At 43.7% G+C, this 11,504-nt stretch overlaps 1 protein-coding gene across 1 annotated transcript; it reads left to right on the forward strand.

The window, feature by feature from the left end:
• Positions 1 to 514: 514 nt before the first annotated feature.
• Positions 515 to 9,826, forward strand: ACAT1 (acetyl-CoA acetyltransferase 1). Its single transcript, XM_072134235.1, has 12 exons — positions 515 to 668; positions 2,217 to 2,264; positions 2,556 to 2,673; positions 2,754 to 2,849; positions 2,957 to 3,057; positions 3,856 to 3,999; positions 4,430 to 4,580; positions 5,624 to 5,719; positions 7,230 to 7,343; positions 8,096 to 8,160; positions 8,583 to 8,740; positions 9,210 to 9,826. Exons 1-12 carry the CDS (start codon positions 615 to 617, stop codon positions 9,328 to 9,330), a joined length of 1,266 nt encoding a protein of 421 aa, XP_071990336.1. The 5' UTR covers positions 515 to 614; the 3' UTR covers positions 9,331 to 9,826.
• The last annotated feature ends 1,678 nt before the right edge of the window (positions 9,827 to 11,504 follow it).

Here is an 11,504-nt window from a genome sequence, read left to right on the forward strand (position 1 = left end):
CCAGGCCTCTCCTGAACATCTTGGACACAGGTCTTAAGGGTTTAAGAACTATAGGGTTACACACGCTACATTTTTTTTTTTTTTGTGGATTTGTAGATTTTCCGTGTTTTTTTGGTTTGAGACACTGGTCGCCTCCGGTTTTATCCTTGCTGAGACTATTTATATTTCCTTGGTGTATTGTGCCATTATAACTCATGTCACTGGCTGTTATGTGGAATAAGTTAGTCATCGTTTTGTTTCCACCACTGTGATTCCTGCAAGTGCTGAGAAAAAAAAAAAACTTTGACTCATTTGTACTCTTGAAATAACGCAAACGCAACATAAATTAGTGTGTGAACCCAGTCCAGACCCTGCAATCCGTTTCTCCAGTGACTCTAGTTTTGAAGTTTTTTTCCAGGAGTAAATATGGCCGCCCGGTCACAACATCTCCATGGTGATGTCACACTTCCGCCGATGCCCTTCTTCTTTACTTTTAGTCACGCCTTTATAACACACGCCGCCTATAGCATGCGAGGGCGGGGCCGTGCGCTGCCGGTGATTGGTCGGTGTGGTGGGCGGTGTCCGCTGGCTGCTGTAGAGGTGACTCGCAGTGTGACAGGCGGCAGTGTGTGACCATGGCCTTCTGTCTGCCGCGTCCTGCAGCCCGCCTGCCCCGCCAGGCCTCCCGGGTGAGTGACGGCGCCCCCTGTAGGCAATGGTTGGCAGTGCGAGGAGCGTCCTTGTGGGGGCGTCTGCCAGCTGACACTAGAGAGGGCTGTGCGGGGACATCGCTGCTGGTTTAGGTCACTGCATTGGGGAGTTTTGTAGTCGGGTTGCATGGGGGGGGGGGTACACATTGGGCAGTAGTGTGCTGCGCCTGGGCATTGCATTGGGCAGTTGTGTCGTGCACATAAGGACCCCTTATGTTATTATTCTGGGCCCTAATACCATATTGCACCAAGTCAACTTGAATTTTACCCATAGGATTGCACAAAGGACTAATTTTGCAAATAAGGAAAAAAAAAAAAAAAAAGCAACAATTTCACATGTTTTTCTTTTTCTGGATTTTGTGGTAGATCCTGGCGCCAAAGATGCTGCATGGCCGCCAGGATCTGCTGTAATGGAGTAAGCCGCAGGAAGGGGTCACATTGTTTTATATTGCAGAGAAATTGGTAGAAGATTTGTGGTTTATTCTGTAGACACAAGGGCAGCGTATGGGACACTTGGGGTCAGAACGTTTGACCCAGGTCAGGTCACTTGTCACACAATGAAAGTCACACCTCATCAAAACACGTGGTCAGATCTATAGACTATATCTGAGGGGATGTACAAGGTCATACTGGATGCAACCACCACTATGAATGGAGCTGATTTTCTTCTGCAGAATATACCTGATGTCTGTGAATCAGCCCCTAGAGTATTGGAAAAGCCCTGGAAAGGTAGGATCTAATCACATCAGGAAAAATGGGGGAACTTGGTACAAAGATCACACAATGAGGAAATCTTCTAGAGTTAGTTATATCTGCGTGTAGTGGAGGTGTCAGGGAAGCGACTTTTTTACTTTACGAGAATTGGAAATGATCCCTACTTACTGCATATCATGTATAATACTCGTGTTGTGTACCCAGCAAATTCCAGGAGTGTAGCCTCTCCAAGTGCACTGGGGGCTTGTCCTCACACTGCTGTGTACTTGGCACTTTTGTTGTTAGCTGATTCACAACCTTCTTTTTTTGTTTTAAATTCACCATTATAGCAGTCCCTCTAGCAAAGGGGGAGAGTAGCGCAGCTCATTGCAGAGGGCTAAGAGCACAGCAGTGTCAGGATGCACCCCTTACAATCCTGGGATAGAAATCCATGTTACAATGTATAGTTTTGCTTTGATGATCTTATTATAATTTTTTTTTAATACCATATTTTTCGAACTATAAGGCGCACAAAAAATCCTTAGATTTTTTTCAGAAATCAAAGGTGCACCTTATAGTCCAGTGCGCCTTATATATGAACCGTACTTACAGACAACAGCTGCCTTGAACTGTGCACAGGTCTGCCACCTGCTGGTCATTCATCCTTACTATCCGGTGCACCTTATATATAACCCTATACGTTTTAGCAGGCATTGATTGATGATGTGCCTTATAATCCGGTGCGCCTTATAGATCAATATGAAAAATATGATATATATTATATTCCCCTTTCTTGCACTTTGAGTAAACATCTTGATTTATTTCCCTTTTTAGGCATTGAATTATTCCCACCGATCTTATACATCACAGAGATCCCTAAATGTAAGTATTTTCTATCCCATACGGCATCTATGAGGCTACACTGTGTCGTACAGCGAATGACCTAAGACAGCAAGGTATCGCTGAACTCGTCACAGCTAGTATAACGCAGATGCTTTTCGACATTTCCCCTTCAACTCAATGATAGGAAAAAAAATCCAATGTGCAGAATCCAGCATTATTCAAGTCATAACACAACCACATTCACTTTCATTTGGTGCATTGAACCGGACAATCCCTTGTCTTGATGATGTCTTGCCCCAATTTTATTTTGTATGTTTTTTTGTTTTCTAGGAAGTGGTAATTGCAAGTGCAGCAAGGACCCCCATCGGATCATTCCAGGGGTCCCTGTCCTCTCTTCCGGCCACAAAGCTTGGCTCCATAGCCATTAAAGCTGCAGTGGAGAGAGCGGGTATGTACAGCGCCACCCTATAGACAGGAGCCTTGTGTACAGGAGCGATGATTCACTGTCTTGTCCTGTCTATGGAATAGGTATTCCTGCAGAAGAGGTGAATGAGGTGTATATGGGCAATGTCCTGCAGGCAGGGCAGGGGCAGGCACCCACACGGCAGGCGGCACTTGGCGCAGGTACAGTTGTGAGCGCGCTCACTTTACACATAATTATAATCTCATTGACAGTATATGATAATGGGGAATAATTTCCGTGTGTTGCTTGTTTTCTTGGCGGAGCTCAGGCCTGCACATCTCCACGCCCACCACCACCGTGAACAAGGTCTGTGCCTCAGGGATGAAGTCTATCATGTTGGCAGCGCAGAGTCTGATGTGTGGACACCAGGTGAGGCACTCGGTGTCACAGAAGACTAAATAAAGATGCAAAAAATTCTTATGAAGCCTTATTCACGTGGCCATATGGTCACCCGGACTGGATCAGAGCCGGGTGGAGAAGGTGGGGGAGTGATTGCTCCTCATCCCACTCCATTGAAAAACAAGCATTCGCATCATAAATCTGTCCAAACAGAACAATATAATATTTTGCAGCGCAGTCAGTGTGGCGATTCGCCATGTGCTCAACGTATCGTAACCGGGTGCCATATATTTGCCATATACTTGTGCGGCCAGGTCCCGGCCACAATTAGAGCTGTGTGAATAGAACCTAAGGCTAATGCTGTCTTTTTTTTTTTTTTTTTTTTTTTTTTTTTTTTTCCCTCAGTATGGAAAATTTTCCCTCCCCGACTCCAATATGACAGCCAGGATAAAAACCCTGGATCAACGTTCCATTCACAAGAATCTAATCCTCCTATTGTGATTATTGTTACATATTCCCTGTGTATGACGTTGGGGGGAAACCTGTTTTGTAGATGCCCCCTTGTTTTACGAACCAAATAAACTCAATTTAGCAACTTGTTAATTTCAGGGTAAAGGACCTGAAAGTGTTATAAGGATCTTCCTTCACCCTGCAGTGCTCTTTACATGAAGTTGCTCAGATTAACAGCTGTAGTATCTAACCCAGAGCTCGCAAAAGCTGTCATTCAGAGCAAAGGACCCCACTTCTTTGGGCCCTATCAAATATGTTTTTGCTTAATTATGAACCTACGTTGTATGTGAACATGGTCTCTATTGTATCGTCCTACAGAATGTGATGGTAGCTGGCGGCATGGAGAGCATGTCTAATGTGCCTTATTGCATGACTAGAGGAGCCACCCCTTATGGTGGAGTGAAACTAGAAGATCTGATTGTGAAAGATGGACTGACCGACGTCTACAACAAAATCCACATGGTATGTCATATTCTAGACAGCTAGATTCTCCTAACGTGACTGCATGAGATAAAGACATCCAGGCACTTCCATAAGTCTAAAAATATACTTGTATAAACATTTCTACAACAATCTTCTTGTCGTACATTCTTTTTTACAGTAGTTTAATAATCTTTCCATTATCACATACATGTGGATATTCCTCATACAAACTTGTTACAGCGCCCTCTGCTGTTTATATGATTCCCTAATGTGTCCAGTGCTGGTGGTCGCACATGCTCAGTAGCTCGATCCCAGTTGCTTGGATTCCATTTTATACGAGCGTTTAATTACTGCTAAAGATAGAGCTACCTCTCACCCGCCTGGTCATACTCTGGGGGTAATAAAGGACAGCAGAGGACATCATTACATTTTGTGTCAAATATTTTGTATGTGTCATGTTTTCTTTTAGGGAAACTGTGCAGAAAATACAGCAAAGAAGTTCAGCATTGGACGGGACGAACAAGACAAATTTGCAATCAGTTCTTACACCAGAAGTAAAACCGCCTGGGACTCGGGGTTAATACAAAAAGAAATTGCTCCTGTCAGTATCCCCCAGAAAGGTAGGAATATAATAGTAGTAATAATGCATGGGGGCAATCTGACACTAAGCTCTATGGGGCTCATTTACTTACCTGGTCCTGTCACGATCCAGCGGCGCGTTCTCCGACGAGGATTCGGGTCTCCCGGCGATTCACTAAGGTTGTGCGCCCGATGTCCACCAGGTGTCGCTGCTGCGCCGAGGTCCGCCAGAGTTCACCAACCTATTCCTGGTGCATGTAAGCGCGTGTCAAAATACCACAAGTTTTCCGATGGCCACGCCCCCTGATTTCCATCGCATGCATACCGGCGCCGATCCGCCAAAAACCCAGGGCAATTTGCCGCAAACCGGTAATTTTTGGGAAACCCGAATTCGGACCCTTAGTAAATGTGCCCCTACATCTCCTAGTCCTAGGAGTCCTAGGATTGTTACTAATTTGCATACAACCATTCAATGTATTTGTTTAATACAAACCTATAGTTGTTCAAACATGAATGGTGGTCACGCAGGACCTCTGCAGGGGTTATCTCCCAGATTGTCATTCCAACTGGTTTACCTATTTGGGTTGCACTCGCAGAAGGTCTTAAAGGACACTTGGCATCAGTTCCTCAGGACTTCTTCTGTTATAGCTCTATATCCCACAATTGTGGAAATATATAGTTATAAAATTATTCTGGGGCGCTCGGATTTTGATTTATGCAACCGCAGGACCACATATGCTATGGGAGGGTGTGACTAAATTAAAATCCAAGGCTCCCTAAGATGCTCAGGTGATGTAGCCTGGGCGCCCGGGGTAATTAGTATAACTTTCATAACTATATTCCTGCAATCACAGCATATAAAGTTATAATAAAAGAAGTCCTGATGGCAGATGTCCTTTAAGAGGACAAGGTCCTGGAAGGCAGGGGTCAGCTGGTACTCCTCCCAAGGGGCCCAGGCCAGGTTTGTTTTGCCCGGGTCTGGGGGGTTGTCAGCCACCATCTCCCACTCAGTGCATTTAGAAAGAAATGCATCATTCACATTGTTCTGATTCTGCATAAACCTCTGTGAATCTCTGTCCTGCAGGGAAGCCGGATGTTATGGTACAGGAAGACGAGGAGTACAAGCGAGTGGATTTCAGCAAAGTCCCAAAGCTCAAGACTGTATTCCAGAAGGACAATGGTGAGGAATGCTGGGGGGATGATGATATTACAGGATGTTAAAAATCATAGAAAACATCCACCGACCATTAGATTCAGTTAGAGTATTTTTTTTTTTTTTTTTTTTTTTTATGAGCAGATGAAGGGGGGGTGGGGGGGGGTGATTTGAGTCCAACCTAGCATCAATTGCACCCAAATCTACTAAAAGGCTGGCGTTTAAAATAAGTCTGTTAATTCCCTCCACTGTCTTTATGCTAAAAGTGAAGTTCAAAAACTACAAATGGTTAAAATAGGAATTGGATCTTTATCTGCAGCTCACCTTCCAACTATGTCTTTAACTATCTGTAGTTCTGTAGCTCATAGAACCATAAGCCTGATGTCATCTTAAAGGGGACCTAAAACCACGATTCTACCTATAAAGGTAGAACGGGTGGTAGGTGGATGAATGGGACGTGAGGATAGCTCTTTTTTGGGCTAATCCTCACATCCCGGCTATCTTTAAGAAAACTTTAATCGGGGGATATGTACATTTTTTTTTAAGCGGCCACTGGGGCGTGGAGTAGCCGGACATAAGGCTACTCCACGTCCCAGTGGCCTCTTTTCTCTGCCTACCATTGCATCTTCGGCGCGCAGCTCTTCGTAGCTGTGCGCCCTCGCCCTAGTACCCGGCATCTGCGCATGCGCAGTAGCTCCGGCCTCGGAGCTATGGCTGCGCACCCGCAGGCCTGCGTTCTGCACATGCGCAGAACGCCGGGTATTGATTGTACCGACCCAGAGAATATAGTAGAGTTGTTTGGTTTGGAGTGCACAGTGACGGACATAAAGACGGAACCTCCAAAAAGATGGCACGAAGTGCATTTTTTTTGCACACCGCCACATGGAATATTTAAATACTGTCAATAGGAAATATATAAATTGTTACACAGAAAACAAGCCCTCATACAGCTCTGCACACAGAAAATTAAAATGGTTATGGCTAGAGATGAGGGGAGCCAATGGTTTATTGCCTGGTTGGTGGCCAGCATCGGCACGATCACAGGGATACAGAATTTATAGAAGTCTAAGTAAAATGCAATAAATTGAAAAAATGAAAAAAAAAAAAAATAGCCATATTTTGATGCCCATAACTTTTTTTATACTTCAGTGTACGGACCTGTGTAAGGTGTCATATTTTTTACGGGACAAGATGTGCCCCTGGCCATTCATGGCCATGGTCGGTTGCTAGGAGCGTCAATTTACCGGATTGGCTGTTTGGATCAGGCAGCCTCGCCCAAAAATCGGGTTCATTCATCTCTAGTTATGGCTTTTTAAAGGAGGGGAACAAATACGGAAAACAAAAAAGGGCATTGGCGGGAATGGGTTAAGTTAAAAGTAAATTGCTGTAGATTCTGCCATGTATCAGTTTAGGGGAAGCTGCCCATCTCCTCTTATTTGCAAGGTAATTTACTGTGAAGATACAAGGGGACCCGTGTTCTATACTCCATGTTTCCTATATCAGAACATCTCTATGACGTGTTCTCCTCTCTTCTCAGGCACCGTGACTGCAGCCAATGCCAGCACACTGAACGACGGGGCCGCAGCCCTGGTTCTTATGACTTCAGAAGCCGCAAACAGACACAAAGTCACACCTCTGGCCCGGATCCTAGGTACATGTGATATGCAGCACAATACAAGAACATTGGGACATTGGTTACAAGATTTTTAGTTGTTTTTTCATTATAGGGATTCCCTTCGCTATGATCAATTGAGTTGGTCCCCCACAATCTTATTGACTTGTTGAATAACTCCCCTCACTTGGGATTGGTTATAGAGGAGCAGGGGGCGTCGCTAAGCCAAGTGATGGGTGTTTTCATATATTTGAAAAGGACACATGGAGGAGCAGTTTCCCAAGGGTGGGGGGGAGACTGCTCCTTTCCAGCTCCTCCAAGGGGACGAGTGACTAGTCAAACCGCACATGGTATTGAAAGGTGCTATATAACATATCTTTTTTTTTTCTGTAAAACCTATTTTTTTTTTTTTTTTTATACAAAAACACTTTGGCAGAGTATGTACTATGCTCTGTGGGGACTGGGGGAGTGCTAAAAATGGGTCTCCTGGTGACAGGTTCCCTTTAACATTGGGGAAACCACCTTGGGTCCATTCAAGGGAAAAATATTTATAGATTTTGTGTGCCAAAATTTGGCATCTTAAAAGTAGGACTTGTCCTGCAGAGACAACCTTGTACAGCAACATAGAGCAAAGCCAAATTGGAGAGAAATTAAAAAAATAGCTTTGGTCTTGAGGGGTTAGTTTGGTGTCCTATGTTAACAATAATTCTTAAATATCCAGGGGTGTGAACTTTTGCATTATGATGTGCTGTTTTTCAGTAAAATATATAATTTTTTTCCCTCTTGTGCAGCGTTTGCAGACTCTGCTGTAGACCCCATTGACTTCCCCATCGCACCCGCCTATGCTATTCCTAAGGTAAGAATGAGTAAATTCCACGTTCATTCACTTTTTTGCAACGAGAACGTATAACTCTGTATGAAGTGTCATCAAATGTATGTAAATGAAGTCTTGTTGCTTCAAATAGATTGCCTGGACGGTAAGTCACCACCAGAGGGAGCTGATGAGATGTTGTGTAAAGAAACTCCCTCTAGTGGCAGCTACAGGCAGCAGAGATTTATCATAAAGCCTTATCCACATTGGGGATTTAGAAAAATGGGTAAAATCTAATTTTAAGGCCTGATTGTCTCGTTACTACTCGTAACATGAACTCCTCCAGCTACATACCCACCTTCTTCTACTGTTTTATGGGCTACATTTTCCGGATCTAATAAGTGTTTTATTAATTTGCGTGACTCTCCGTATATGGAGTATAACCTCCTGACTTTGTGTTATCACAGGTCCTGAGCGCTGCAGGACTGAAGAAAGAAGACATCACCATGTGGGAGATCAATGAAGCTTTCAGTGTTGTTGTGTTGGCCAATATAAAGATGTTGGATATTGACCCTGCAAAAGTCAATGTCAACGGTGGAGCGGTGTCTCTCGGCCATCCCATTGGGTACGTAGAGGCAATTGTTTTATATATAGCTTTTTACTTGACTAGTAATTGCTGTACAATTTAGAGGAACACTCCAGTCAGAGCGGATTCATTGAATTATACCTTGTGCAGGGCCTGAAGGGCGGAGCAGGACTCCAGGTTCTAGGGATACAATGATAATGAGTCCTGCTCCTCCCTTTAAGTGTCTATGAATTGGCTATGATTGGAGAGTTTATGGGTTTTGCCACCTAATACACCTCAAAAACCTCCAGCTGTGGAATATATAAACCTATTACATTCTGTGTTCCACATTCTAAATTTTACTCGGTACAGAATTGCTCCTGTGCACCTAGCAAGGTACTACAGCTCTGATCCATTGACTTGATGAGGTCCGGTTGCCCAGGACCAGTGCTGTATAAGTGGACTGCTATCATACATGATGTAATAAGAATTGTCGCTGATTTGTATCTTTTTGTATTCCCTCTTGTAGGATGTCGGGGGCGAGAATCGTGGGGCACATGGCTCACGCTCTGAAGAAGGGGCAGTTCGGTGTGGCCGGTATCTGTAATGGGGGAGGAGGTGCCTCAGCAATCTTGATCGAGAGGTTATAGATGGATCTGACCATCAACTGGAGGATCCACAAGGCGGCACTTTTACACGTTGGGGTCTGTTACACTTGTCTTTCTGGTTACAAGAGTAGGGGCTAATCCTGGCACTTCTGCCCTCTCTCTACCAGGCAATCCAAGCTTCATGTCCTCATCTGTATCCGATTGGATAGGGTTTAGATTTGAAGTTGTATGAATTGATGTTATTAGTATCCATAATCTAATGCCATCACCTACTCTTCATCCCCAAGTACATGGCGCTGAAGTGCGGTAACCGATTTACCCCGTTTATAGCAGTCAAAGCTTATTTTTCTAATGAGACAATCCTCCGAGTTACTATCTACAGTGCAGGAAGCAATGTTGTCTACAACTTCTAGGACTGAGTAATAAATTGAAGTCCATGCCAAATACAATGATCTATTTTGGGCCATTCTTCATTTTTCTACTTCAGTTTCTGTAATAGTTCTGTTCTTTCAGTTTATTTAATAAAATCAGATCTGAATGTGGTCATGTCAGCTTCTATTTACCCCTCACTACGGTGCATGTATATAACGTCTTGGTGACTAATAGCTTCTGTTTTGTAGCTTTATAATGAGTTCTGTGAAGCACCAGGGTCTGGATGGAACTTCTACCTGTGCAGCAGATGAAAACCAGTCAGTGCTCATTAAATGGAAACATTTTTTTACTGTATTTTTCGGACTATAAGGCGGACAAGATCCTTTCATTTTGTCAGAAATTAAAGGTGCGCCTTATAGTCCAGTGCGCCTTATATATGAACTGTACTTGCAGACAACAGCTGCCTTGAACTGTGCACAGGTCTGCCACCTGCTGGTCATTCATCCTTATAATCAGGTGCGCCTTATATATGAACCTAGACGCTTTAGCAGGCATTTATTGATGGTGCGCCTTATAGTCCAAAAAATACGGTACATAAGCCGTTTCTCCGTACTGACTTATCTATGAATTGTCTTTTCCACACAGAAGCCTCTTCATGAGGGGGCGGGGCCTTCCCTAGCACTGGTCACATGTTCTCATCTATCTCACCAGTACAGCTCCCGCTCCGCCCCCATTCACCTTGCATAGCTACAATGTCAATACAGAATACCAAGAGATACTGATAGATGTACTGTAAGACGTTGCCTTTTATGTGCTGGACCAGTGAGAGGAGACTAGACACATGCATATATAATATTATAATCCAATGTTGCACAATTTGATGCACCCATATGCACATGAACTTGTTTTTCACAGATTTGTGCAGAGGCTCCTGCCCATTATTACTACTTTAACCTTCTCATAGACAGGAGAATTTGAAAAAATACAGATTCCCCCCAAGTGTCATCTAACGGAGCCATGACTATGTATAACCCAAGCATGTGCTCCGTCAAGGGCTTGGGACTAGCAAGTGATATTTGCAAATTTCCGAAAACACAGCATGACAATGGATTAAACGCCGATGTCCTACACACCAAGGATTGAGTGCATGCAGCCGACCACCCCCAGGGAAAGAGGTGCATCGCACTGAGATAGGTGGGGGCCTAGCCGAGGGGCAGGAATTCCTGAATTCCCTTAGGCTACAGACACTGATGGTGTGGGAGATTTGTTTATTTATTGGTCTACGAAAAAATTAAATTTTCTGTAAAAAAAATCTTTACCGCATTTATAAAGCCTTTGACAACCAGTTCAAAACGGGGTGTGGCCTATGAACAAAAATAATGCTAACCTGATCGAATTTTGTCCCACTTTTCTGCCATAAAATAAGCCAATTAACAGAAGGTTTAAAAGTATCATTTAGTCCTAACCCCTTAATGATAAGGCCCCTTTTCCATTTTCACTCCCCAACCTGTTTGCTTCTCCATGTAGAGCTCTGTGACAGCTTGTCTTCTGACAATTCGGGCTTCATGGTGACAGTTTTTAATATCCCATACCATGTACTGGGAAGCAGGGAAAAATATTTAAAAAGTGAAATTGGTTTAAAAAAAAAAAGCACTTTTGCCATTTTCTTGTGGGCATGGGTTTTACTGCTTTCCCTGTGTGCCCCAAATGTCAGGTCTACTTTATTGGTGGGTCTGTATGATCATGGGGATACCAAATTTATATAGGTGTTTTAATACATTTTTTAAAAAAATTCTGGTGCCGATAGCTCTGTACACCAAAGTATTAAGAGTTATGTGAGTCCA

This window comes from Engystomops pustulosus, chromosome 2 (genome assembly GCF_040894005.1).
Source record: "Engystomops pustulosus chromosome 2, aEngPut4.maternal, whole genome shotgun sequence".
In the NCBI taxonomy this organism is placed as follows: domain Eukaryota; kingdom Metazoa; phylum Chordata; class Amphibia; order Anura; family Leptodactylidae; genus Engystomops; species Engystomops pustulosus.

What these genes read in the sequence shown, in the direction of transcription:
- ACAT1 (XM_072134235.1), top strand. Translation starts at nt 615, where the DNA reads ATGGCCTTCTGTCTGCCGCGTCCTGCAGCCCGCCTGCCCCGCCAGGCC. An exon ending in GCAGGCGGCACTTGGCGCAG is followed by an intron (nt 2,850 to 2,956) that starts GTACAGTTGTGA and finishes GGCGGAGCTCAG; the next exon opens with GCCTGCACATCTCCACGCCC. An exon ending in ACCTCTGGCCCGGATCCTAG is followed by an intron (nt 7,344 to 8,095) that starts GTACATGTGATA and finishes CCTCTTGTGCAG; the next exon opens with CGTTTGCAGACTCTGCTGTA.